At 40.4% G+C, this 27,871-nt stretch overlaps 1 protein-coding gene across 1 annotated transcript in view; it reads left to right on the top strand.

The window, feature by feature from the left end:
* Positions 1-495: 495 nt before the first annotated feature.
* The window catches only part of LOC111872631 (conserved oligomeric Golgi complex subunit 4), a gene marked incomplete at its 5' end in the record, with an annotated part of 51,182 nt that continues 23,806 nt past the window's right edge, over positions 496-27,871 (top strand). Inside the window, 8 exon segments of the mRNA XM_023866711.2 lie at positions 496-598; positions 2,246-2,443; positions 4,169-4,346; positions 9,519-9,715; positions 12,329-12,485; positions 13,686-13,948; positions 17,114-17,361; positions 23,484-23,706. Coding sequence (XP_023722479.2) covers positions 512-598; positions 2,246-2,443; positions 4,169-4,346; positions 9,519-9,715; positions 12,329-12,485; positions 13,686-13,948; positions 17,114-17,361; positions 23,484-23,706 — 1,551 coding nt within the window.

Genomic DNA, 27,871 nt, shown 5'->3' with positions numbered 1-27,871 from the left:
TTTTGCCGTGCGGTCAAAACCGTATAGTGTGAAAAGAGCCTTAGGGACAACTGCTTCGGCTCACGGCGGTCATGCCCAACAAACCAGGAAACTAACGCAGCTGCAGCCACTCCAGCGCCCGCGCTTCCCGACCAGACCTCTTCCAACACTTCCAACAGCCGCGTTCTGCGACGAGGCAACTTCCAACAACTGCTACACTGCGACCAGACAACTCAGCTACCGCAACAACAGCTAACATCTATTTCTACTGCGCACGCAGCCCTACATCAGCGGCCAGACGGGCCAGACCGGGCCAGAGAGAACAACCGAAAGGCCGTAAAACTATCTACTGCAGTGGAACAAACGGCCCTTTTCGGGCCCGCAAGCTTTCCGAAGTGGTTGTGTATTGGAACATCGACAATCCCACACAGCATTAGCGAGCATTAGTGACAAAATGACTAAATTGGTATGAATGAAAACAAAAGACAACAGGTATAGCAAATGGCGATGTGTAAGTTGTGATTTGTGTGCAATGGCAGGTTCATCAGGAATAGTTGAAGGTGCATTAGTCAATCTGGACGAAATTCAAAGGGTATACAACAGTTTAGTGGCCAGAGAGGTATTTATTACAATGCAAAATGTTGAATGGATTAATGCATGATTAAGAGGGTTTATTGAAACAACACATTTGTGGTTATGTTGAAATGTCTTAAGAGTGGCATGCAAAGCACAATAGATCGCCGTGGTCGCGGTGCAAGGGCCAAGAAGGCCTTAACATTCATTCATGTACGTGCATGCAAGTTTTTAGAGTAGGGCCTGTCCTGTGAGTAATAATTCTAGCTTAGTATTTTAAAGAAAAATATATTAGGCTGTAGCAACATCCATAAGTGATATGGAGAGACATATTGCCCCTTTCTCTCATCCAGTGAAGAACAGTAATTGAACGCTGACACATTCTGTTCTTATCTGGCCTCAGATTTTAGAGCCAAAACCTCCACACGCGTCTGTAGCCGGCAAAGCTTGAAGTAAATAATCTTTTTTCATCCTTTGTTATATTTCGGTATTTATATCAACAAATGCAAAATTGATGGTAGGTTAGGTCATTATATTTTTTTATGGTTTGTGCTCGGCCTAGTAGGCGTAGAAATTTTCACAATTCATTGTTGGTTATTTAATGATATTGTCATTTGAAACTTTTAAGAACTGAGAAATTTTTCCTAATGGATGACCAAAAATTTAATTCTAACTTTGGTTCTTCTTCACATACAGAGCTGAAATTGAGCTTATTTTAAAGAACTAGCAATGAGCTTTAAAATGATATATGATAGAACTGCGTTGTCATATTGAAGCAGTTAAAGAGTTTTCAATTTAAAACGTAACCTTGAATTACTCAGTAAACTACAACTTTAAAATTATGAGAAAAAAAAATACCTGCTTGATGTACACTAAAAGTTTGAAGGTGGACCTCCAGAAAATTTTTTCAGAATTTAATATTTAGTACAAGACTCAAACATGGACTGTGACATGTATAAATAGGGCATCCTGGAAAATCAATCACATGGTTAGTTCAAGTTCAACAGAACTTGAAAGCATTTTTTATCTCCTCTTGTCAGGAACAGCTTGGTTAGTTCTCTATTAGCATCCAACTTCTCTGTTCAGTTATGGCTTCCCCTCCAGTAACCTGCCTAATGTGTGAGCTATATAAGAGCCTCATTAACCCTGAAGGTATCAAGTGCAGTGTTTCCCAAAACAGAACACCATCACAGTTCTGTATGATGTATTTTTTAAATCTGAAGCTACACATTATACAGCTTTTTTCCTAACATAGTGACCATAGCAAATGGATAAAGTAAAGTAAAAAAAGTAAAGCTATCCCTGTAACAGGCTGCGGAGGCCCATAGGATTATGAGATGTTGAGGATCCCACATTTTCTAGACAGTTGTCTCATAGATGGGAGCAAGGTTGTCAGCCCTACGTGCCAGCCGATCTTAACCCCTATGAGTATTCCAAGACTATTCCTGGTCCTCATTTCTGTTAGAGGCTGAGTTGACCCAAGGGCCATAGTAGGGCCGGAAGGATTAGGTCAATTGAAAAAAATCCAGTGACCTTATTGGGACTTGAACCCATGACCTTCTGGCTTGTAGCATAGTGCCACAACCAGCTACACTACCACGTGCCCCTATTGTGTACCCCTAGTTGGGGTGCCAGAATGCAGTGGTGCCATCTTAGCACAACTTGTAATATTGTTTTGTTTTTATTATTGTAGGATGAAATAAACAATGGACTGGAGACACTCCTTTCAAGACAGTGCCACTTGGAAGCAAAACTGCGTGGCATTACTAAGGTGTTACCAAACCTGCAGATTGTGCACTCTGATGCTCGGCAACTTGCTGAAATGATAACATTTACTTCCACTCTGGCAGAAAATGTTAGTGCAAAAGTACGCCAGCTTGACATTGCTAGGGTAAGGCATAGTACATATATACTGTCTTGTTACTGGTCAGATTGACACAACAGTAATACAAGGTGGTTCAAATATGACCGGGAATAATTTAAAAAAAAACATAATTGCCAAACACTTACTTGCACATGTCAGTCTTCAACATACTCCCCTCCGGAGTCAACACATTTTTTCCAACTTTCTGGAAGCATCCTGATGCCCCCCCCCCAAAAAAAGACTTGTGGTTGGCGGCATATCCACTCCCGAATAGTCTGGATGATGGCGTCGTCCACAAACCACATGCATTGCAAGTCTGATTTGAGCCTTCCGAACAGGTAGAAATCACTTTGGGCCAAATCGGCGGATGTGTCAGAAGGTTCCATTTCAATTTCCGAAGGGTTTCCATTGTTTTGGCCATATGGGGGCATGCATTGTCTTGAAGGAAGACTACCCGCTTGGATCGGATCTTTTCCTTCACATCTGTTGCCAGGAGGTCTGAGTAATAAGCTGCATTGACTGTTCTGGCATCTGCCAGAAAGTCTACATGGATAACCCCCTGCCAGTCCCAGAAGAACGTTGCCATCACTTTTCCTGCTGAAGGGCTCCTCTGCGCTCTCTTGGGTTTGGGAGAACTGGTATGCTGCCACTCGCGTGATGACTGCTGGGACTTGAGAATGAAGTAGTGCACCCACGTTTCATCGGTGGTCACTATAGACTTCAAAAATGCATCACCTTCATCTTCAAACTGCTGTAGGAGACAACTGGCAGCTTGCATGTGCACCATTTTGTTCACATTCGTCAAAGTGCATGGTACCCACCGTGCGTTCACCTTGCGATAGTGCAGGTGGTATTTCACAATGTCTTCTACACTACCAACACTGATGGACAGCATTACTCCAAGTTCCTTGATAGTGATGCGCCTATTCTCATGAATAAGCACGTCTGCACGATCAATGTTCAGCTTGGTGATGGATGTTCGCGGCCAACGATCATGCGGTTCATTCTCCACGCACTCTCTGCCCTCTCTGAAGCACTTACACCACTCAAATGCACGGGTCCGTGAGAGACACTCTTCCCCATACTGTTGTTGGAGTCTGTGGTGAATTTCAGTGGACTGGACGTTTTCTCCAACGAGGAATTTGATCGCAATGCGTTGTTCCATGCTCTGCAGTACCTTCTGTACGCTCATCCCTCTAGCAACTCCCAGACAGCACTGAACAGGTTCTAACCCTAACAGGAGGGAGGGTGGAGGTTGTGGCTACAATCTCTCGAGGTCGCACAGCTGCTGCACAGTGCGGCTTTTTTACAAAAAAATCAGTCCCGGTCATATTTGAACCACCTAGTACATCCAGCTTGTGTTCAGCAGTTATGCAGTTAAAATCAAGGACCATTTAACCTGACTTAAGTTTTGACAGCTTTGTTCGGTCCTTCCAGGTGAATCTAGAGATAGTACTTGTAGAACTACTTCTTTCGCCCTCTTTTCCAGTACTTCACATGTGAAAATTCTGCTTGCATGTTATTAATAACATAACATCAGTAGCTTCTGTACTTGTAACTGTAAACATAAAAAAATCATTCTTTTATAAATTGTAACTCTTTTAACTTATGTAATTTAATTTTCATTAATGTTTTGTTCATTTTCATTTTATCCTGTAGATCATAATACACTGATATAGGATATGTCCATCTGCATTATTATCAGAATACAGTTATGATTATTGTAATGTTTATATTATGCTTGCTGTTCAGGGAAGGGTGTCTGAGTGTCAGCAAAGGGTTCATGACTTACTGGATCTTCAGTTATGTAGCAATGGTGTACAGACTGCTCTTCGGAATGAAGATTTTGAAAAAGCAGCTGCCCATGTCCATCGCTTTCTTTCCATGGACCAGCATCTTCTGAAACAGACTGCTGATGACGTAGCTGAGGGTATGGGATATATCAGTTATGGAAAAGAATTGTTTCCAAAGTACAAGTAAAAACAGAATATGTACTGTAGCAAAAACCAGTTAGATACTTATCTGCTTACAGTAAAACCTCTTCACTACAGTCCTGAAAGATGTGTGCATGATATTGAAGCCAGATGCCAGATGTTCTGATTGAGGCTCTTGTGGTTTTATTCACCCATGCTAGGCCAGTGCTGGATTAGTACCTTGAGATAGTTCTCCATCACTTATCCCTTGAAATCACCATCATCCTACTGTATATCACTGGACACTGCATAACCTCACCAGTTGACAGAGAATTGTATAGTGACTGAATAATTAGTTATAATAAAACCCTCTGATATAGTGGTAGCTTCATAAAGTTCCAAGACAGGATCCATACCATGAATTCACTGGCACTAAGAAGGTGTTAGATACAGTTGTCTTCAAAGTGCTCTCCTTGAGCAACTGTATACTGTTTTCAGTATCTATGCAGTTGTTCAGCACAGTTCTGGACACCATTGTATGTTGCAATAGAATGAGCAGAACTCCTGCTTTGTATTTAGTAGGTTCCAGACTCAAATCTTGGTTGGAGACTAGCTGTTGTGACATTTTTTTTCCTAGTTCTTCCAGGGAGCTAGGAATAATATTTCAAATTAGACCACATCCAGCTCCCTCCACATTCTATTCAGTTCACTAATCACCAGTCATCCCATAATTCGACACTATATAATCTGAGCTACTGACAGCATGGTTAAATAAACCTTGAACAAATACAGTTTCTGGAAATCACCATGTGTGACTTCTGCAGCACAGTCTTCAGAGATACTTGCGTCTGTTGCATCCTTGAAGTGACAGTTTTGTTGTTCGCATTTGGCACATTACTTACATAGACAAGAGTAAGCACCTTGTTGACTTTAGCAGCCTCAGAAATAAACTTACAGTGCATGATCCCCTACCAATTGAAAATGGTTCCCTTCTGTTTTGAGTGACACTGCTGGAACTCCTTGGTTTTTGGTGGTGTTGACAACTTCTGTCTGGAAGACAAATGTGACCACCTCTGTATGGGCTCAACTCATGCATTTCGTGGAAGAAGACATAAAAATACACCATTACTATTGTATGCAGTTTTTACTGTCTCTCAAAATAAGGTGTGGAGAAACCTTGCAAGTCAGACTACTGCAGTGAGGCACTGTTAGAGAATTAGCAAATAAATTAATACTGCATATGTGTAGTGAGAATTGGTTCTTTTGAGAAACTTAACATCTCATGAATGAATACCATTTTGTTTTTGTAAAACATCTTTAAGATTACATCATACCTTGTGTAGGAAGTCTTGTGTAAGATAATTCCTTTATGTTCAGTGATCTCCATTATGGCACTGCTTTTTCCCATTGTGTGTTGTAAATAAAATGTAGTAACTTTCTGATTATATTGTAACTATCTGTGCCATTATCTAATGGTGACATACTTAGACACAGAATAGCAGCATTGTTTAAGCAAGCTGCTGATGTTGTTGAGTTGGTGCTATATTCTTTGGTTGTTGGTCCAGCTGTGTTAAGATTTCAGGTCGAGAAAATTCATTAATACATGACCCTGCATAAATATCATCATACTAATTATGAAGTCCATGGAGCTTGCATTTTTTCAGCTGAGGAATAGGCTGTTGCTCTCGCTGTCTCTCAGTCCATCTCATGAATTAGAATTTGAATCACTATGTAATAATATGCACGTAGGGAAGTCAAAAATTATCCGCACTCTTGTTTTTCCAATCCATATATACAAAAGTAGGGGTTCAACAAGTACTTCATTTTTCTACATAGTCTCCTCCCTTTTCAATGCACTTGGTCCAGCGGTCCAAAAGCTTGCATATTCCCTCCACGAAGAAGGTTTTCGGTTGGTCGTGCAACCGTTTATGCACCGCTTCCCCCACTTCTTTGTCCGTAGAAAATTAGAAACCTCGTAAAACATCTTTGAGCAGTCCAAAGAGATGATAGTCGGAAAGGGCGAGATCTAGGCTGTAGGCAGGGTGTTCCAGCACCTCGAAACACAAATGGTTAATGGTTTCAACGGTCTGGCCATCCTTGTGTGAGTGTTCATTGTCATGCAACAACAACACTTTCTTCGACAATTGGCCTCGGCGTTTGGTGCGAATTGCTGGCTTCAGATTGTTGGCCAGCAAATCACTGTATCTTGCACTGTTGATTGTACACCCTTTTTCCAGGTAGTCTTCCAGTATAGGCCTTTTTGAGTCGCAAAAACAGTTAGCATCACCTTTCCCACAAAAGACTGTGTCATGAATTTCATCTTCGTTTGCGATCCCGGGTGTTTCCACGCCATACTCTGGCTTTTGGATTCTGGCTCATAGTGATGACCCTACATATGAATTTCAGCCCCTGACACACCTTCCAATCAGAGAAATTGGATCACTATTCTTTGTTAATCATTGGTGCACACTGCTAGCAGAGCAGTTGTGTTTACACTATCACAGCATCAAGGAAAATGATGCGATCAAGATAAAACTTCGATCATGTGACCACAGTAGTACCAGCTCTAACAATGCATGCATAGAAGGCAGTGTGACAAACCTAAAGATGTGTTATGGAGAAAGTGCGGATAACTTCTGACTTACCCTTGTACTTGTTTCTTCCTTGTTAACAACTGGCAAAGTTGTCAGTATATTAACTAGGCTACCAGCAGATAACAAAATTGAATTGCAAGCAGCTGCAAGAGTTCTTCTATGTACCTCCTAGGCTGGATTTTGTGCAGCATCCTGTCCAATGTATATCAGGGGCTCTTTCTTGAGAGCAAAGCATGCCATGAAGCTGGCCATGAACTTCTATCTAACACTGTCGAGGTCAAGTATGTTGTACCTCCAGTCCCCCATATGTCTTCATAGTCTGATTTAATTAATCTACTTAATCACAGTGATACCTTTACTGTCTTTGTCAGACCCAGTACACACATAATTCCAGCAGGATATCATCATGCCTTTGTCTGAAATTCGTCATTCAGTAGGATTTATGAACATTGAAATATTTGTACTTAGTGAGATTTTTCATTGTTTAATGTGTAAAAATGTGAGCTTCTCTGTTTTGTATGGATGTGTAACTTAATTTCTCATTCTGACAGTAAAGTAATTGTGATGTTTGGGAATGAGGTATAGACACAGTTAATTAAACCTAAGAGATAAAGTGACAGAGAAAGCTGCATAATGCATAGCTTCATAATTGATACTCTTTGCCAAATATTTTTAAGGTAAAGGTAAAGTTGTGTCTGTGCTTAATTTGTTAAGCACCATGCCATGAATACATATGGGGAGAGTAAGGTATTGCTCCACTATAATCGACCTCAGCACTTGGTGGAGGTGAGTGATTAGCTTCACGCCCCTGCTTATTTACTTCTGGGGAAGGAGCCAATGGTATCCATTGGATAGGGAGCTGGATGGGGTCCAGAGCTGATCTTGATACTATGAAACAGAGATAAATCTCTTTCCTCTGCCTGGCATTAACCCTGGCTGTCCAGTCTGTTGCCCATCCCTATAAACCAGGTGATTAAAACAAGAAAGATGACACTAGTGGGACCTGCAGCACTCCAAGGGAAATGGAAATTCGTACATTTTGATCAGACGCTTCTGGGGTAGAGGCATCTTCAGAGACCAGGTTATACAAGGTGGTTCAAATATGACTGCGACTGATTTTTTTTTTAAACCATAATTGCCAAACACTTACTTGCACATGTCAGTCTTCAATGTACTCCCCTCCAGAGTCAACACATTTCTTCCAACTTTCTGAAAGCATCCTGATGCCCCCCCCCCCAAAGACTTGTGGTTGGCGGCGTATCCACTCCCGAACAGTCTGGATGACGGCGTCGTCCACAAACCACATGCCTTGCAAGTCTGATTTGAGCCTTCCGAACAGGTAGAAATCACTTGGGGCCAAATCGGGACTGTACGGCAGATGTGTCAGAAGGTTCCATTTCAATTTCCGAAGGGTTTCCATTGTTGTTTTGGCCGTATGGGGACATGCATTGTCTTGAAGGAAGGCTACCCGCTTTCCACCTGTCTTCCGCTTGGATTGGATCTTTTCCTTCACATCTGTTGCCATGAGGTCTGCGTAATAAGCTGCATTGACTGTTCTGGCATCTGTCAGAAAGTCTACATGGATAACCCCCTGCCAGTCCCAGAAGAACGTTGCCATCACTTTTCCTGCTGAACGGCTCCTCCACGCTCTCTTGGGTTTGGGAGAACTGGTATGCCGCCACTCGCATGATGACTGCTGGGGCTCGGGAATGAAGTAGTGCACCCACGTTTCGGTGGTCACTATAGACTTCAAAAATGCATCACCTTCGTCTTCAGACTGCTGTAGGAGACAACTGGCAGCTCGCATGCGCACCATTTTGTTCACGTCCGTCAAAGTGCGTGGTACCCACCGTGCATTCACCTTGCGATAGTGCAGGTGGTATTCCACAATGTCTTCTACACTACCAACACTGATGGACAGCATTACTCCAAGTTCCTTGAGAGTGATGCGCCTATTCTCATGAATAAGCATATCTGCATGATCAATGTTTGGCTCAGTGACAGATGTTCGCAACCAATGATCATGCGGTTCTTTCTCCACCCGCTCTCTGCCCTCTCTGAAGCAATTACACCACTCAAACACACGGGTCCATGAGAGACACTCTTCCCCATACTGTTGTTGGAGTCTGTGGTGAATTTCAGCGGACGGGACGTTTTCTCCGAGGAATTTGATCACAATGTGTTGTTCCATGCTCCGCGGTACCTTCTGTTTGTTCATCACTCTAGCAACTCCCAGACAGGACTGAACAAATTCTAACCCAAACAGGAGGGAAGGTGGTGGTTGTGGCTTCACTCTCTCAAGGTCACACAGCTGCTGCACAGTACAGCGTGTTTACGCACAAATCAGTCCCTGTCATATTTGAACCACCTTGTAGGTGGAGTGCAGTATTCAAATTATTCTAGAGGAATAGGATGTAAAGGTGTGGAATACTTTTGAAAACACAGGATTAAACATTTGGTTCCATGAAAGCATGGAGTTTCTTAATCAGCTGAGTAATTATCATCTTTACTGTGAAGAACATTAATCGCTTTAAAATTGAGTATGCTGGTGATGTAATCATATGCTAAGAACTCGGGGATTTTCTTGTATTTCAGATTGCACAAGTGTCACAAACTCATTTTCTTTACTGCATGAAGCAGCCGCCCAGCTGGGTGCTATTGTCACACAGAAGTTTGATGAAGCAGTACGTTCTGAAGATTTGGCATCAGTGGAGAGGTTTTTTAAAATATTCCCACTACTTGGGATGAAGGATGAGGGCCTGATTAAGTTTTCACTGTACCTTTGTTCAAAGGTAATATTACATACAAGGAAGCATTTTGCACACAAGTACATAGTTATACTCTTTTTTTCATTTTCTCTCAAACACTTAACTTGTTTTATTTTCTGGTCAGAGTGACTGACCATTTTCTGTGGAAAAGCTACCTATACTCTGACCATCCCACTTATCAGTATATCAAAATTAAACAAAACAAAATATAAATATGTAAAATATTAAAAACAATATGGACCTCCTGCATTAACTTCTACTTGTGTCTTATCAGTTTTTAATTTCACCTCCAATGCACTGTAACAATAAAAATCTAACAACACTGAAGTCTTTGTCATGCCATTACAACATGATTTACTAATGTAAGATTTGAGGTTTCAATGGTGGTGACTATGAAGAAAGCAGTCTTCTGGGATTTGGCACCGTGTATATGTGGTGTTAACCGACATTTCGGAGAAACGTATTGCCTCTATCTTCAGGGTACAAGAAAAAATATAAGAAATCTGCAGGCGAAGAGACCGTGAGAACCGGTTGTTTGTACACCACATATACACGGTGCCAAATCCCAGAAAACTGCTTTCTTCATGATTTACTTAAATTTTGTTATGTAGTGTACCATATGTCCAAAAAGTATCCGACTTTATTTTTTTCCACTGTAAGTAATGGCCAAAGGGGTGGGGAAACTGAGCGTAGTGGTAGAAAGGACTTTCATGCACATGCTTGCTGACTCACAATACTGCCGGATGCGTCTGTGGCTGCCAGATGTCGAAGTGGTGTAACACGTGTTCGTTGCATTCTCGTTTCGCTCAAGATGACAGAACGCTTGGAGCAGCGATACTGCATTAAATTTTGTCAGAAACTTGGGGATACTGAAGTGGAAACAACTGGCAAAATTCAGCAGGCTTTCGGCGATGATGCATTGGGGGTCACTGAAATTAAAGAGTGGTTCAACTGCTTTAAACATGGCCGTATGTCGGCGGACAGTGAGCAGTGTTCCGGGAGACCGTCAATGCTGATATTGAAAAAGTGCGGACTCTGATCATGGAGGACCGTCGTTTGGCCATCCGTGAAGTTGCTGATGAGGTTGGGATCAGCAGAGGTTCCACAAACACAATTTTAACTGAGGATTTGGGCATGCGAAGAGTGGTGGCAAAATTTGTGCCCAAGCTACTTTCGCGGGAGCAGCAACAATTCCGCCTTGAGGTTGCGCAGGACATGCTGGAGTGCGCCAACAGGGATCCTGAGTTCCTGAAGACTGTGCTCACTGGTGACAAGTCGTGGGTGTACGGATATGACCCGGAAACCAAGGTTCAGGCGTCACAATGGAAGCACCCAACATCCCCGAGGCCCAAAAGAACATGACAGGTTTGGAGCAATGTGAAGGTGATACCGACTGTTTTTTTTATTACCACGGTGTTGTGCATCATGACTACGCACCACTAGGCCAGACTGTCAATAAGTAGTACTACCAAGAAGTCCTCCACCATCTTTATGATGCAGTTCGGCGCAAGAGACCAGAGCGGTGGGACGCACGCAACTGGCAGCTGCATCATGACAACGCCCCAGCTCATTCATCGCACCTGACCCAGGGTTTCCTGGCCAAGCATGGCATTCCGCAGGTTCGCCAGGCTCCCTACTCTCCTGACATGGCTCCTTTTCTTTTTCTGGCTGTTCCCGAGATTGAAGATACCGCTGAAAGGCTCCTGTTTTGGCAGCCGCGAGGACAGCATACAGAACACAATGGCGCCACTGCACGCAATTCCAAAAGAAGCCTTCCAGAATTGCTTCCAGCAATGGTAGGACCACTGGGCTAAGTGTGTGGAGTCACAAAAGGCCTATTTTGAAGGCGATTAGGTATTGTAACCACCCAGATACAGAACTTTTTTTCCCGGCCCAAGGTCAGATACTTTTTGGACAGAGTTGTATATAAATAATGTTATCATTGATTTTGATTTCTGAAGTATTTTACTCTTAATGCAGTTGAGACAGAACAAGGAATTCTAGGCTGAACCAATACACCATACTTTCTTACTGCATAGAATTCTAGTCCTGGAGATTTGCTAGTATTATTATTGATTTCAATTTATTCTTGTTAAGAACTTATGAAATATGTGATTTATTGCTGCCATCAATACAAAAGCTAAAGAAAAGCCACACACACACACACAGACACCATGGTCATACTTACGTTTTTCAAGAAAGGAAACTAGGCTAAAAAACTGTTTTCATCACAATAATGAACCACAGGAACATTTGCAGAATAGAATGTCACATATCACTTTGAAGGTTACTGTCTTTTGGTATGATGCCATAAAGGGCCAGAATACACCGTGCAATTTCCAATATTGCTGTGAGAACCTGCAATCTCACAGATATCACTGCATGTCAATGTTTCAGTAGTGCTTTGACCTGACTAGTGCTCTTTTGCTCCATATACATACATATATTTCTTTCTCTTACCTGAGTTTTTCCTTAACTGTGGCTTTCTTAGGGTTCTGTTTAATTTCTTATTGTCAATTTGAATATTTTCTGTCTTGCCCAGTCTAAGTAATGCTGTATAAAGTTTATACATTGTATAACATATGATCTATTTGTTTTATGTGGCAGTTTGTAGCATTTATGCTTTTTTGTCTTCAGCTGCAGGAGATGGCCCTCAAAAACCTGCGAGCTGCGCTTGAGACAAATCCTTCTGACAAGCGAGCAGATGTTATTTATGCAGATACTCTGACACTCTTATTTGAGGGAATTGCTCGAGTTATTGAGATACATCAACCCTTGATAGAAACTTACTATGGTTTGTAGAATTTTGTAGTGTGCTTAGTCAGTTTGCTTCAGTAATTCCCTCTTGATGGACTGAAGGTGATCATTTTTTGAAAATTCCAAATTATTCTATACAGTAGTGACTTCAGAGTGTTATGTACTAGATATTTGGACAGCATCTCTCTGTGGTCTTCTGTAACTTCGCTGTCAGAAAGAAGTGGGGGTAGTGGAAGTAAATTCCAGTGTAATCAGGCTTTTCACCATCAACTGTTCTCTTTACAGGGTGATTTATAGTTACATATATGAACTTACAATGATCATTTCTATGAATATTATGAATTCTCATAATAAGATGGTTTCACTGTATTTGCTCTTTACACATCATAGACCAACTGAATGCAAATAAGGGAGATCATTTCAAGCTATCTATCCATCTGCATGTTTGAATTCAAGAACTGATGGATGGATTTTCAATGAATTTTATGTTAGAGGCCGTTACAAAAAGTTGATGGTATGGTAATAAAGATCAACTTCAGAGAAGTATAGCCTACAGTGTGCATATCGCTATTTAGTATACCTTCATATCAGTTATTGTTATATATCTGTAGATTCATTGAACCAGTAACTTCACCTTAAACATCGCCTCCAGATATAGTGCTGCAATGGATTGAGGACCAACTTAGAGATCCTGTATCTTCATAATATAGCAGATGTTGCTTTCTCCTGAAATACTCCCAGTCACAGTGGAGTTTTTTTGTTCCTGAAAAGCTTTAACCCAGTGGGTTAGACATGTTTACAGTTTTGTTACATATCCATGTTACACTACTGATATCAAGACTTTCAACTAAGGCTGGGACCACATAAGCGCATGAAGTACGTTCATTGCCGATGAACATACTTAATGACAGACGTTGCTGAGGACACCACACAGTTGCAGAGTGTGGTGCATAGTTTTTTGTCTGCAGTGGAGCCAGAAGAAAATGTAGCATTCGCCTCTCTTGTTTATTTCAACAATGGACGTCACAACGTTCATTACAGCGGATGCATTTTGTGCACTCATGTGGCCCCAGCCTAAGTGGCACTAGCAGTTTGCTTAAGATTCATTCAAGGACACAGTGATAACATGTTTCGCCATTTCACACAGTAGGATAAAAATGTCTTCTTCTTTTTTTTTTCCCCTCTGAAGATATGATCTTTGTTATCCTAACCCATATTGGTGTCTTATATTCTGCAGGTCCAGGTCGACTGTTAATGGTAGCTTCATATCTTCAGAGAGAATGTGATCGCCAGAGCTCGCGAATACTTGCTGAGTTTAGCAAGTATCGGAATTTGGAAAAGATTGTACAGCAAGTTAATGAATATGTGCGTAGCAGTAATTCATATAGCAAGCCAACAGACAAACTGGATCCTAAGAAACTGGACCTGTTGCTTGGAGAGCTTACTATCATGCATTCGCGTGCGGAGCTGTATGTGCGCTTTGTTAGAAGAAGAGCTATGGTAAACTGAAAAGACAATTGTCTGAATGTTGTAGTCAGCTTTCTCCTCGTTCTCCTTCCCCTACCTTTTCTTCTTTATCAAGCATTATTTCTCTTTTGTACGTTCAGTTGATGAAAAACCTCCAGTTGTGTCTTTCTTCTCAAAATCATTCTTCTGTTTCTTGCCGCCTCTTCCTCTCTCGATGTCTTCCAGTTCCTGATTGAATCCTCTTGTTCTGATTCATCCCATAGGTCCCTTTTCTTTAAATTTTAATTGTAATATTCTTCTTGGTATTTTTCTCGGTCCATTTGATTTACATGGCCAGACAATTGTAACTGCTTCGCTCTTTAATTGTATTTACAAATTTTCAACTCAGACTTCTCAAAAAATTTAATTTATAATTATGTCCCTCTTCTGGGTACTTCTTAGATATATCATATCCATTGTCTGGATTCTGCTTTTGTTTTGCTTTGTAAATGTTCGTGTTTGACATTGTGTGTCAATACTAGTTTAAAACAGTAATGATTTCAAGACAATGAAAAGTCCTGCTTCCTGAAGGAAATGTATTTATATGTATATGTAAGGTAAAAGGTAAAGTTGTTGCTGTGCTTAACTACACCATGAAGGCGTATGGGGGAGTGCATGTTGAGATTCACATTTTCTTGACCTCAACACTATTTGGAGGTAAGTGGTCAGCTTCACGCACCGGCTGCTTTACCTCCAGGGAAAGAGCCCCCTGGTATCCATTAGGTAGGAGGCTGGGTGGGCCCCAGAGCTGTTCTGGACGATGTGGAAAAGAGAAAAATCTTGAACCTACCAGTACTCAGAACTCCAACCTCTCGGTCATCCAGTCTATAGCCAGTTGCTGTACTGACTGAGCTATCCTGGCTCCTATTTTAGGTATGTAGTTAAAATTAATGGTTATTCTTATTGTTGCCTTGATTTCAGTAACTGAACATGTTGGTGTAGTGGGATACCAGTCCTGAATTCAGGAGATGCTTGGCTTAAATCTCAGTTGGGTCACCAGCTATCCTGACTGAATGTCATGGTTTTTTCCTCAGTCTGTCCAGGCACATGGAAGGATTGCACCTTGATTAGATTGTGACCAGTTCTGTTTAAACCCATTCTAATTCATCATCATCTGTCAACTTTCCATTCAACACTGTGTGGTCTTGCTATGAAAAGCATGGTTAAATAGCCTACAAAAAATCTGATTTCAATAGGGTCACCTAAAATTCTCTCATTTACTCATTCTCTGCATGTCTTGCAACTGCAGGGACCATATAGAGAACGTGTTAATTATAATAACAGTAAGAAAGGTGTGAACATTTGTAACGTTAGAAACCAAATAAATTATACTAATTGATTTTAGAGTTAGGAAATGCACAGAATTCCAGAGCTTTGTACATTCTTGTACAGCTTTACACCAGTGCTGTCTTGTGTATGGTAACACTGATGATGATGGGGTTTTTCATATCTAAGTACCTCACTCTGTGGAACAGAGTCGTCCTATAGAAGCTGGTCAAGAAATTTCCCATCTTCTATGGTAGTCAGAAGGCATGACCACTAAACTCTATCCTGAACCACATGACTTCCTTCCATGCATTCATACTCAATTTATTTGAGATCTGTTATACTATACTATCCTACCGCCTACATGCATCGTATTAGCTTGAATTTAAGGTGAGGTTTTTATTTAGATACTGCTTCTTAGAAAAGAGGGGTCACTTTATTTTCAGGTCCTTAAGAATAAGTATGAAGAAGATGATTATGAGGAGTAACCCTCAGAACTAAATGGCATAGGCATTTTTTCCAAAAAGCTTTCCCCCCTCCCCCGATTTTTCTCATCGGAAAAATATGGGATGCCGTTATATTTGGGCTTATGCAGTAAATTTTGAAATTGTCTCATTTCTTCCAGTTTTGAGAGCCAAATTTTATGTGTACTTCTGTCATGCTACATGCCCTGCCTATCTCACATTCCTTGTTTTGATTACTGTAACAATATGTAGTATTTGGTCTGTGTTGTAACATTTCATAGCATGCTAGGCTTTTACAGTGAGTTCTTTTTTGGCCCCCTATCCAATACCCTGGAGCATGCAGTAGAATACTTGGTTGAGGCACTATGCTATAAGCTGTCATGGTATCAAATCCCAGTGAGGTCACTGGATTTTTCATTTGACCTAATCCTTCCAGCTGCACTATTGCACTTGGGCCGACCCAGCCTCTAACAGAAATGAGTACCAGGAATTTTCCTCTGTGTGTGTGTGTGTGTGTGTGTGTGTGTTGGGGGGGGGGAGGTAGAGGGCAACTGGCGAATAAGGCTGATAACCTTACCTCCATCTATGAGCCAACTGTCTAGAAGATTTGGGAGCCTCAGCCTCTCACACTGCTATGGACCTTCTTGACCCGTTACAAGGACAGCTTTATCATTTTATCCAGTCCCCTAACTGGAAGGAAATCCCTTATTGGCTATCCGCAGCAACTTTTTAAATATATTAATGCTACTCTGCATTACTGGAAGCCATCTCTCTTGGTGAGAACCTGAAATACACCATGCCATGCTGAGAAGGGCCAACTTTAGATATATAGTACATATTTTGATTTTAGCTTTCTCCTGTAACCACCTGTTAATATTTTCTCCACTCTGAAATAAAAATAGTACAGTACATTAAGACTAATCCCAAGGTCCATGTGAATATTTTCTTTAGTTTTCAATTTTACTGGAGTGGTCCGAGCAAAGTCTAAATTCCTCTAGTAAAATTATAGATGTGGTTTGGTCATATGGTTACTGAACTACAGTTCATATGGCCCAAGTAATTATCAGATTCACAGTTATCATTTTACCCTATTTCTGAGCAGATTAATATACCCAGTTGAAATCTTAGACAAGCTGTTGCTTGTCCTGAGTAAGTTCCTTATGGTTTTCCTCAAGTGTTTCTAGTAATGTGCCATTTCTTACCTTAAAGTATGTCATGACCATCTCCTTGTTAAACCTTATCTGCTTAACACTCATTATCATCATCTTATCTCATTTAACATAATGCAACTTCTACCATCGAAGCATCATTTTATTTATAACTTTGGCTAGCTTCTGTATTCTTGAATCACTTAAATAAAAGAAGGGATCACTGGTTTTACAGAATTTAACTATGTTTCCTTTATTTACTTGTTTCATATTTGTTGAAGAATGACTTGGAAGTTGGTATATCTGACATTCCTAGTCGGTCTGCATCGATATCTGAGTTAGAAGCCATGCTTAATGGTAGTGAGCTGTGTCATCGAATGCAGGAATTGTTAGGCAATTATCTGCTACTGGAACGGTATTTTATGGAGGAGAGTGTGAAGAAGGCTGTGGCAATGGATGCCATGGAAGAGGGCTCTCACACATCCAGTATGGTGGATGATGTCTTCTTCATTGTCCGGAAGTGCATACGGTAAGACAGTGAGAGTAGACTACACAGTGCATTTTGTCTCTCATGTGCAATGTGGAGGGTGTTTAGAAATTGCATCTTTGGACTCTGTCACACAATTCCTTGATGAACTTGCAGACAGAACTTTGTCCCTAACAAAACTTTTGCATGTGGGCAGGTTAAAAGAAATTGTGAGTGAAGTTGAAAGTAGTATGATGATATAATATGAATATTCATGCCTATATTCTGCACCCCATATTCCCTTGATAAAATTTTGCTGAGTGCATAATTTTCGTAGAAGGTGTTAATAAAATATAATTGTGATGCAGCAGCATGGTAAAAGGAAGACAAAACCGTGACCAACTTAGAGCAGCTTCATCCTGTCTCATGTCATGTGGTTATAATTCCATACTTTTTTGTATTATTTGTAATTGTTGGTCTCACTATTGTACTGTTTTGTAATCCTCTGGTTAGCATTTAATTTGGTAGGTGAACTTTGATTATAATTTCAGTTTTTATTTTTCTTTAATTGTTTACATCATTTATTGGGCAACTACAGGTATTCCTTGAATTAAGTTACCAAACTTATGAATGCAAGTTGTTTGTTATAGCAAAAATGAAGCATGTAAGGTGAAAAATATGTAAAAATTAACACTCTTTGTTGTAGAAGAATTCATAAATTGAGTATTTATAAAACGAGATTTGCCTCTATTTGTGTTCATACTGTAGATTTTTTATGATTACAGCTGTAGTGAACATAACAAAAACCCTATTGTTATTTTTTAGGTGAACTGGTATTGATATGCTAGGTTTGATGTACAATTCTTACATATTTTCACGAGTAGGGGGGTACGCATGACGAAATGACGGGTTCTATTTCGGATGATTGGATTTATTAACAGCTAGGTTACACACACTCTTTAATTTACACTCAGATACAGCACTATTGCTGATTTACATACACCTCAGATCCACCGCTGCACGCACCTTCACACTCATGAAGTCTTCCGCATCACACTTGACATCCTCACGGGCAACCTTCTGTAGTTCTGGTTCCCCCTTGCTTGCTTCCACCATAACTGCTCAACACTGACGAATACTCTTGTTATGTAGCTTCTACACTGACCACACAGCCTTTTGCCCAGCAATGGACTCCATATTATGATAGCTACCACTGTTGCAAGATGTCACAGCCTATCGTGGAGGGGTCTTTCCTGAGCATCGCGTAGCGACAAGCTGAGTGGATATACGTAACGTCACTTGCACTTCCTGTTGTGCTATCCAAACGTTCCCAGAGTTGTCGCCTAGCGACGCACCGATACAATCTGCAACTCTCACATTACATACATGCCCCGAGGTCTCTGTGGCTCAACAGTTTTTGCATATAGCAAATACACCACAATGTTTTATGTCTGATGACATGAGTAAGGTAATAACCATATATATGTTCATACAGGATATCTGGAGAGTGTAGGGATGTTGGAAATTTTGCTGCACAGTTTTATGTTAAATACTATCTGGAATGGCAGCCTCCAGATGTTTAAGCACTTACATGAGCAGATCAGTGACAGTGAGGAATGGGACAATGGCACCTTTTCCATATGCTAATGCAGATCATAATCACAATGTAAAAACACACAATAAAATTCATACACTAGATGTGCTTATTGAAACTCCACATGCATCAATNATTGTTATTTTTTAGGTGAACTGGTATTGATATGCTAGGTTTGATGTACAATTCTTACATATTTTCACGAGTAGGGGGGTACGCATGACGAAATGACGGGTTCTATTTCGGATGATTGGATTTATTAACAGCTAGGTTACACACACTCTTTAATTTACACTCAGATACAGCACTATTGCTGATTTACATACACCTCAGATCCACCGCTGCACGCACCTTCACACTCATGAAGTCTTCCGCATCACACTTGACATCCTCACGGGCAACCTTCTGTAGTTCTGGTTCCCCCTTGCTTGCTTCCACCATAACTGCTCAACACTGACGAATACTCTTGTTATGTAGCTTCTACACTGACCACACAGCCTTTTGCCCAGCAATGGACTCCATATTATGATAGCTACCACTGTTGCAAGATGTCACAGCCTATCGTGGAGGGGTCTTTCCTGAGCATCGCGTAGCGACAAGCTGAGTGGATATACGTAACGTCACTTGCACTTCCTGTTGTGCTATCCAAACGTTCCCAGAGTTGTCGCCTAGCGACGCACCGATACAATCTGCAACTCTCACATTACATACATGCCCCGAGGTCTCTGTGGCTCAACAGTTTTTGCATATAGCAAATACACCACAATGTTTTATGTCTGATGACATGAGTAAGGTAATAACCATATATATGTTCATACAGGATATCTGGAGAGTGTAGGGATGTTGGAAATTTTGCTGCACAGTTTTATGTTAAATACTATCTGGAATGGCAGCCTCCAGATGTTGAAGCACTTACATGAGCAGATCAGTGACAGTGAGGAATGGGACAATGGCACCTTTTCCATATGCTAATGCAGATCATAATCACAATGTAAAAACACACAATAAAATTCATACACTAGATGTGCTTATTGAAACTCCACATGCATCAATGTGTCAGATATCTCAGCATGCCTCACTTTTCCATTTTTCTGTATACACCACAATGTTTTATGTCTGATGACATGAGTAAGGTAATAACCATATATATGTTCATACAGGATATCTGGAGAGTGTAGGGATGTTGGAAATTTTGCTGCACAGTTTTATGTTAAATACTATCTGGAATGGCAGCCTCCAGATGTTGAAGCACTTACATGAGCAGATCAGTGACAGTGAGGAATGGGACAATGGCACCTTTTCCATATGCTAATGCAGATCATAATCACAATGTAAAAACACACAATAAAATTCATACACTAGATGTGCTTATTGAAACTCCACATGCATCAATGTGTCAGATATCTCAGCATGCCTCACTTTTCCATTTTTCTGTATACACCACAATGTTTTATGTCTGATGACATGAGTAAGGTAATAACCATATATATGTTCATACAGGATATCTGGAGAGTGTAGGGATGTTGGAAATTTTGCTGCACAGTTTTATGTTAAATACTATCTGGAATGGCAGCCTCCAGATGTTGAAGCACTTACATGAGCAGATCAGTGACAGTGAGGAATGGGACAATGGCACCTTTTCCATATGCTAATGCAGATCATAATCACAATGTAAAAACACACAATAAAATTCATACACTAGATGTGCTTATTGAAACTCCACATGCATCAATGTGTCAGATATCTCAGCATGCCTCACTTTTCCATTTTTCTGTATACACCACAATGTTTTATGTCTGATGACATGAATAAGGTAATAACCATATATATGTTCATACAGGATATCTGGAGAGTGTAGGGATGTTGGAAATTTTGCTGCACAGTTTTATGTTAAATACTATCTGGAATGGCAGCCTCCAGATGTTTAAGCACTTACATGAGCAGATCAGTGACAGTGAGGAATGGGACAATGGCACCTTTTCCATATGCTAATGCAGATCATAATCACAATGTAAAAACACACAATAAAATTCATACACTAGATGTGCTTATTGAAACTCCACATGCATCAATGTGTCAGATATCTCAGCATGCCTCACTTTTCCATTTTTCTGTATATGGTATTCTGCAAGATGATGGTCCACACTCTTTTCAGTACGACTAATCGCTAGGTTTAACAGCAGAAGAGTTGAATTTAGCCGGTGCATACTACAGCAATATGCTGAAGACCCAAAGACTTTTGTCTACATTCTATGGAGCAACAAAAAAGAATTTCCAAGGGAAGAATTCAGCATATCACAATTAACACTACTTGGTATTCCAGAAAACACTTCATTCACAAGAGTGGTTTCTAAGCGTGGTGGGGAATCCTTGTGAGGACTGGATAACATATGACTGTGTGTCATAGGCCCCTGCTTGACACCAGACAGGTTGCATGCATGAATGTATTGTTTCTTTCTGCATAACTTGCTTCTTCACACTTTGGAAAGCAACTCACTGCACATACTCTTTGAACATGCTTTTTACAGCATTCAGCAAGGTGCCCTTTTATTCTTGGTTTCCATCAAAAATACATGCAGTGGAATCTACAGGCTCAAGTTTACAGACACCAGTATATCAGAGCAGAGATAGATAAAATACAAAATATCCCATAGAAACTTCAATCCAACCCATGGAAATGTTTAGCTATTTATAATATAGCCCTTTCTTAATATTACTTATGCATGTATGTAGTACTGAGAACATATTGTGATGGTGAAAGAAATTGGTATCAAAATTTTAGCAAAAATATATGAATATAATGGATATAAAAATGTATTATGTTGTTGAAAAATTGTATTTCAACATTTTGGCAGATTTACACATTCTCCAGCCCTCTGAATATGAAAAGTTGGTTTTGGAATGTTGCCTGTGTGTTTGTGTGTGTGCATGCGCACGCACTTGTGTATGGAGAGCATTACCCTGAATGAAATTGCAAAGATGATATCAGGGAAATAACAGTGTGTACTCTAGGTATCTGATGGTTACACAATGCATATTTGTATACTCACTTGCATAATCAAGCTACCATGGAAGAGCCAGTTTTGTTTACAACATAATTTAGTCAAGGTCAATCATATGTGAGAAAGTATGGACAATAACTTAGCACTAATTGTTCTTACTTTCTCACATTGGGACAAAAAAGTATGAGGTGAGGCATGCTGTGTGAACATGCCTGGTTCCGACAGCAGCCCAAAGAATTTTATGCTGCTGGTTTTCAGGGGCTTGTGAAACGATGGGATAAGTGCCTCAATGTACAGGGAGATTATGTTGAGAAATACGAAGGGGGACCCAAAAATAACCGGAAATGACCTGTTGCACGCGCATGCTTTGTAGTTAACGAGGTGTGCTGCTAGGTGGTGTTAGCTGGGGGTCTCCCGTGACTGTTAGTGAGCTGGCATCAGTCTGAGTTAAGTGATTTGTCTGTGGTGCTCTGTTGTGTGCGTTCCTGTTTCAACCATTTGGCGATTGGTGAGATGGCCGACCAGAAGGAACAAAGAGTGTGCGTGAAATTTTGCTTTCTGTTAGGGAAAACTGCACTTCACTCTTCAAGTCGCGGCAAACATTCACGCGGTTTTCTCTTTGGTCATCTCCAAGCAAGCGAGGAACAAATTTTGCAGACACCCGTCTCATGTGCAAACCTTCGGTTAAAATTCGCTGGACCGTGCTCCATGAGATGTTCGTTTCCTCAGAAAGTTGGTCAGTGGTCTTTCAACGATCTTCATCAATTTCACGCACACTCTTTGTTCCTTCTGGTCGGCCATCTCACTAATCGCCAAAGGGTTGAAACAGGAACGCACACAACAGAGCGCCACAGACAAACCACTTAACTCAGACTGACGCCAGCTCACTAGCAGTCGCGGGAGACCCCCAGCTAACACCACCTAGCAGCACAACTCGTAACTACAAAGCATGCGCACGCAACAGGTCGTTTCCGGTTATTTTTGGGTCCCCCCTCGTAAAAGCATTTTTCAAATCAGTACTCTTTATTTGTTTAAGTTCTATATCCATTTGTAACTTACTTATTGACTTACCCTCATACATAAATGTTGTATATTGATAGTAATGAATTATATGTCATCTGTGCATGTCAGACAGGAATAAAATGTCAGATACTTGAAGACAGTTACCACTAAAAATGGCATACTATTGCCTGTCTCATCTGATAAAGAAATTAAATAAATGCAAAATATTAGCATAAAAAACAAGACTCTGACAATCCCAGAATCCCACTCTTCAAAGGAATAAGGATGAGCCATTATGACATTGTACTCAATTTTTTATGTTGTGGTTTATTTTACATTGCTATCAGCATATGTATTACATGGTATCAAGTGGTAGGATGAGTGGTGAATAATTATTCAGTATACTGATTTGAAGGGAAAAGGCCATGGCTTAATTGAGGTACACTCATGGGAATTCCCAGGAGGAATGAGGAGACCAGTCAGTATAGCCAATGTCCTGGTTGAGATTCAAGCTGAGTGCCTCCAGAATACAAGTCTAGAGCATTACTGCTACAGTAACATGCATAATCTGTACTGTATTGTTTCAGTCGTGCTAGCACCAGTTCTAGCCTAGATGGGGTGTGTGCTGTTATCAATAATGCTTGTGCTCTGCTAGAGACTGATTTCTGTGAAGTACTGAAACAGCAGCTGCGGCAGGGCTATCCATCTGGCTACCTGGACCTAACACAAGCATACAATGTGCTGCACACCTCCATACAGCAGGGACGCCTTCAGACATCAGATTCAGAACAAGCACGCCTTATGTTCCTTGTGAGTTTTCTGTTTGTACAGAACAGTCTTGTCCCAAGAATGGTTTATTTTATGTAGCATGCATCTTTTTAACAATATTGTTTGACCTTAGAGGAAGAAATCACTTGTTAAGGTTCTTCGTAAATTTATTCATTTTTATGGTGATTGAAACAAGGTGGATGAAATTGGTAGACATGTAACAAGCATGGGAGAGATGAAAACCTCAAAGAATGAGAGCAGCTGGAAGAACTGAACACAGATGGGAGTATAATATTAAAATGGACGTTACAGAAGTAGGATGTGATAGTATAAATTGGATTAATGTGGCTCAGTTTAGAGTATAATGGCAGTGAACTTTTGGTTCCCATAAAGTCAGCCAATTTATTGACCAACTGAGCAGTCATGGTCCCTGCATTATGGAGTTACATAGTTTCAGCTGCAGAGGGTATATAGTGTAAAGTGAGGTGGGATTATTCTCATGTATTGTGTGTAGGTAGGGATTTGGTAGGAAGCATGTCATGCCCCATTTCAAGGCACTATCCCAACATTTATTTGGAAAAACAGGTAAATCATGGAAAGAAGACGCTCATCATGTTAGCCAGTAACCCAGCCAAGATACTAACTCTCCCAGATCAAGTCGTACTGCCTTGGTTATGTGGATGCAGAAAATTTAGTGCTGGCATAAATGCATGTGTTCATGAGGACCGAAGTAGGTCAGTTGAGAATTGTTTATGTTGGTGTGTGCACATGCTGTAGTTATCCCTGAACTCCATTGAGTTAATTTTTAAGTGCAAACATGAAGGTGAAACTGCAGTAATAACTGCTTTGATAGGATGAAAGTGGCACTTCAGTGCTTGTATGGCTGAGCCTTCCAGGCATATACAGGGGATGGACAAAAATATGGAAACACCCAACAAAAAACACATTACCATGACTAATATGGAGTAGGACAACCTCTGGCTTGCAGTCTCATTGGAATGGATAAATAGAGGTCCTGTATGATTTGCAAGGGAATCTTATACCATTCTTCCTGCAAAACATTGGCAAGTTCTGTTATCGATGAGAGGGTGGATAGCGTGCACGCAGATTGCTCTCCAAAACAGACCACAAAGGCTCAATAATATTGATATCTGGCGATTGTGGGGGCCATGACAGATGTGTCACTTCATCTTAGTGCTCAGAAAACCAGTTTTGGACGATGCGAGCTGTGTGAACATGGGCATTGTCATCTTGGTAAATGGCATCATCATTGGGGAATAAAGTTCGCACCATGGGATTTACCTGGTAGCCCAGAATGGTCACGTAGTCATTGGCAGGGAAGTGGCCTTGCAGGGTAATGATGGGTCCGACAGAATACCACGATCTGGCTCCTAATACCATGATGGAACCCCCGCCATGTTTCACTTTTGGCAGCAAACAATCTGGATTGTAAGCTTTGGATGGCGTTCTCCAGACGTAAACTCAGCCAGAAGTCAGAAACAGTGTGAAGGTGGACTCATCCGACCAAATGAACGTCTTCCATTGGTCCGTAGTCCAGGTTTTATGACTTCGGCACCACACTCTCCTCTTAGTGGCATTTTGATCACTGATGAGTGGCTTTGGAATTGCAGCTCGTCCAGAAATACCCTGCTCATGGAGTTCCTGTCATACTGTTTTGGTGCTGACAGGGTTTGTGAACGTGACATTCAGTTCAGCAGTCACTTTTGCAGATGTAGTTTTCTTATTTTTTGTCGCAATCCTACGCAATGTTTGTCTGTCTCGATCACGTAACACACATTTCCGTCCACGCTGGTATTTATCAGATGCGGTTTTTCCAGTCCTCCTGTGTGCGGTCATAATCTTGGATACTGTGCCTCGCAAAACACCAAAAACCTCGGCTACCTTGGTTACAGAAGCACCCACCATACAGGCCCCAACAATTTGCCCGCGTTCGAATTCTGTTAGCTCTGACATGATGCACTAAAAACTGCACAGAACACTGTCTCGACAACAAGTGAAGCTTGCAACGTATTGCAGAAGTTATACAGGTGGTGCTGTTGGGCAGATACGACATCGTAACCTACAAACGTCGCTAAAATAAACACTTCAATTTAGGCATACATTTCACGAGGTGTTTCCATATTTTTGTCCATCCCCTGTACATATAATTATTGTCCATGATGTGTATATTTGCTAACCATCTTACAGTGCACACAATTTGACCTTTCTCTTCACTTTTACACTACGTGTTTCGGCACTAATGTGCCATCTTCAGGTGTGTCTCTATCAACGTCAAACTACTGCACTGCATGCTATCACTTCTCCATCATAAAATGACTAAAATGCGTATTCGTCATGTATAACAACAAATTCTAAATACTGAAACCTTTCAGGATTTGTCATCCATATGCCATATCTTAAATACGCGAGTCACGCCAATCCTCCTCTATGGGAGCACTCTTTCTACTTTCACAAGAGAAGGACACAACACAGAGCACAATATACACAAAAGTAGGAAGAGTGCTTCCATAGAGGAGGATTGGCGTGACTCGCATATTTGAGATACGACGTATGGATGATGAATCCTGAAAGGTTTTAGTATTTAGAATTTGTTGTTATACATGACGAATACTTATTTTAGTCATTTTATGATGGAGAAGTGATAGCATGCAGTGCAGTAGTTTGATGTGTATAGAGACACACCTGAAGATGGCACATTAGTGCCGAAACACATAGTGTAAAAGTGAAGAGAAAAGTGAAATTGTGTACACTATAAGACGGTTAGCAAAAATACACATCATGGATATGAATCAGTTGAACAGGACGCTAAAATATAACATATAATTATTATTACTGAGTACAATGTATCAACTGCAAATGTAATTTGGTATCCAGTGATAACTGTGATATCATTATAGTGATTTAGAAGGAATGTGGAATGAAGCAGGCTTTTTATATTTCATGCTTCTGACTTGGTATTTTCTTAAATGGACTGGGAAATCATGAAAGAATTTAAGGATTTGTATCATGACATTTTAGAACATGCACAGATTAGTGTCAGGGAAATAATTTCTTTCAGATCTTCATACCTCATCCCCTACCACCTATCCTTTCCTTTATCCCAGTTGTACCTGTATTGCTTCTCCTTTTTTCTCCCATATTCCTTTCTCATTCTTTTGTTTGTCCCTTTTATCATCATTCCATCTCCTGCTTCCTTCCTCTCTCAGCTTTTCTTTGAAACAGTTTATGTAAATACTCTCAGAACATGCTGTTACAGGAAAACGGTGGTAAAAAAGACATCAGCCATGCTATATACTGTATTATTTCAGTGTTTTTCTTGGAGGCCGTGCCCTCTTCATGAGTAAACATGTATCAAACTGGATTTTATATATATAATGTTTATTATACTTCATAATTTGATTGCTTGTTATCATGTTTACTGAGACTCTGTAACTGGTCATTTTGTTCCATTTTCATTTATGTTCATGCAGATTCAGGAAACCAGTAGTTAGTCTTGGATTTTCCTCCTGGCTGATTTTGCAGTGATATCGTGAAGGACTGTTTTAATGTTTTGAGATGGACATTTCTCATGCCCTCTTTCTGTAATAACATGAGACAGTTGGCATGTGCAAGTCTCAAATCTTTTAGGTTAAACTGAGATATAGAAATCTCAATTTCAATTCAGCCATTGATATTCCAGTTGAAGACTTAAGGATCTTCAGATGAATGCTTTTGCTTTGCACAGTATTACACAAACTTGCCACTCCATCCATATAATGTTGCCGTTGCCATAGTGTATTTGACTTTAACTGCATTTTCCATGAAAATCATACTTCAGTCAAAATTGCATCAAGGATAAAAATGCAGTATTTAAATTTTCTCAAAATATCTTTTCTAGTAATGTATATAAATTATGTGGAGGTGTAAATTATGTGAGTAAATACAATCAAATTTAGTGTGTTATAAAGGTTAATTTTCAGTCATGGGGTTTTCTTTTATCTTCAGTGCCTGAATTACAGGATGTAGAAGTAGAGATTCATGTAGAGAATTATTTAAGAAATTAAAAATTCTACCGCTTCAATCGCAATACATATTATCGCTTCTCCTATTTGTTGTTTACAACAAAGATAAATTCAAATTAAATTCTAATGTCTATAACAAGAATACTAGACAAAAATATAACTTCCACCTACCCTCATCAACTTTA

Source organism: Cryptotermes secundus, unplaced genomic scaffold (assembly GCF_002891405.2).
Source record: "Cryptotermes secundus unplaced genomic scaffold, Csec_1.0 scaffold2948, whole genome shotgun sequence".
Taxonomy (NCBI): Eukaryota; Metazoa; Arthropoda; class Insecta; order Blattodea; family Kalotermitidae; genus Cryptotermes; species Cryptotermes secundus.
This window is presented reverse-complemented; position numbering and strand designations above follow the sequence as displayed.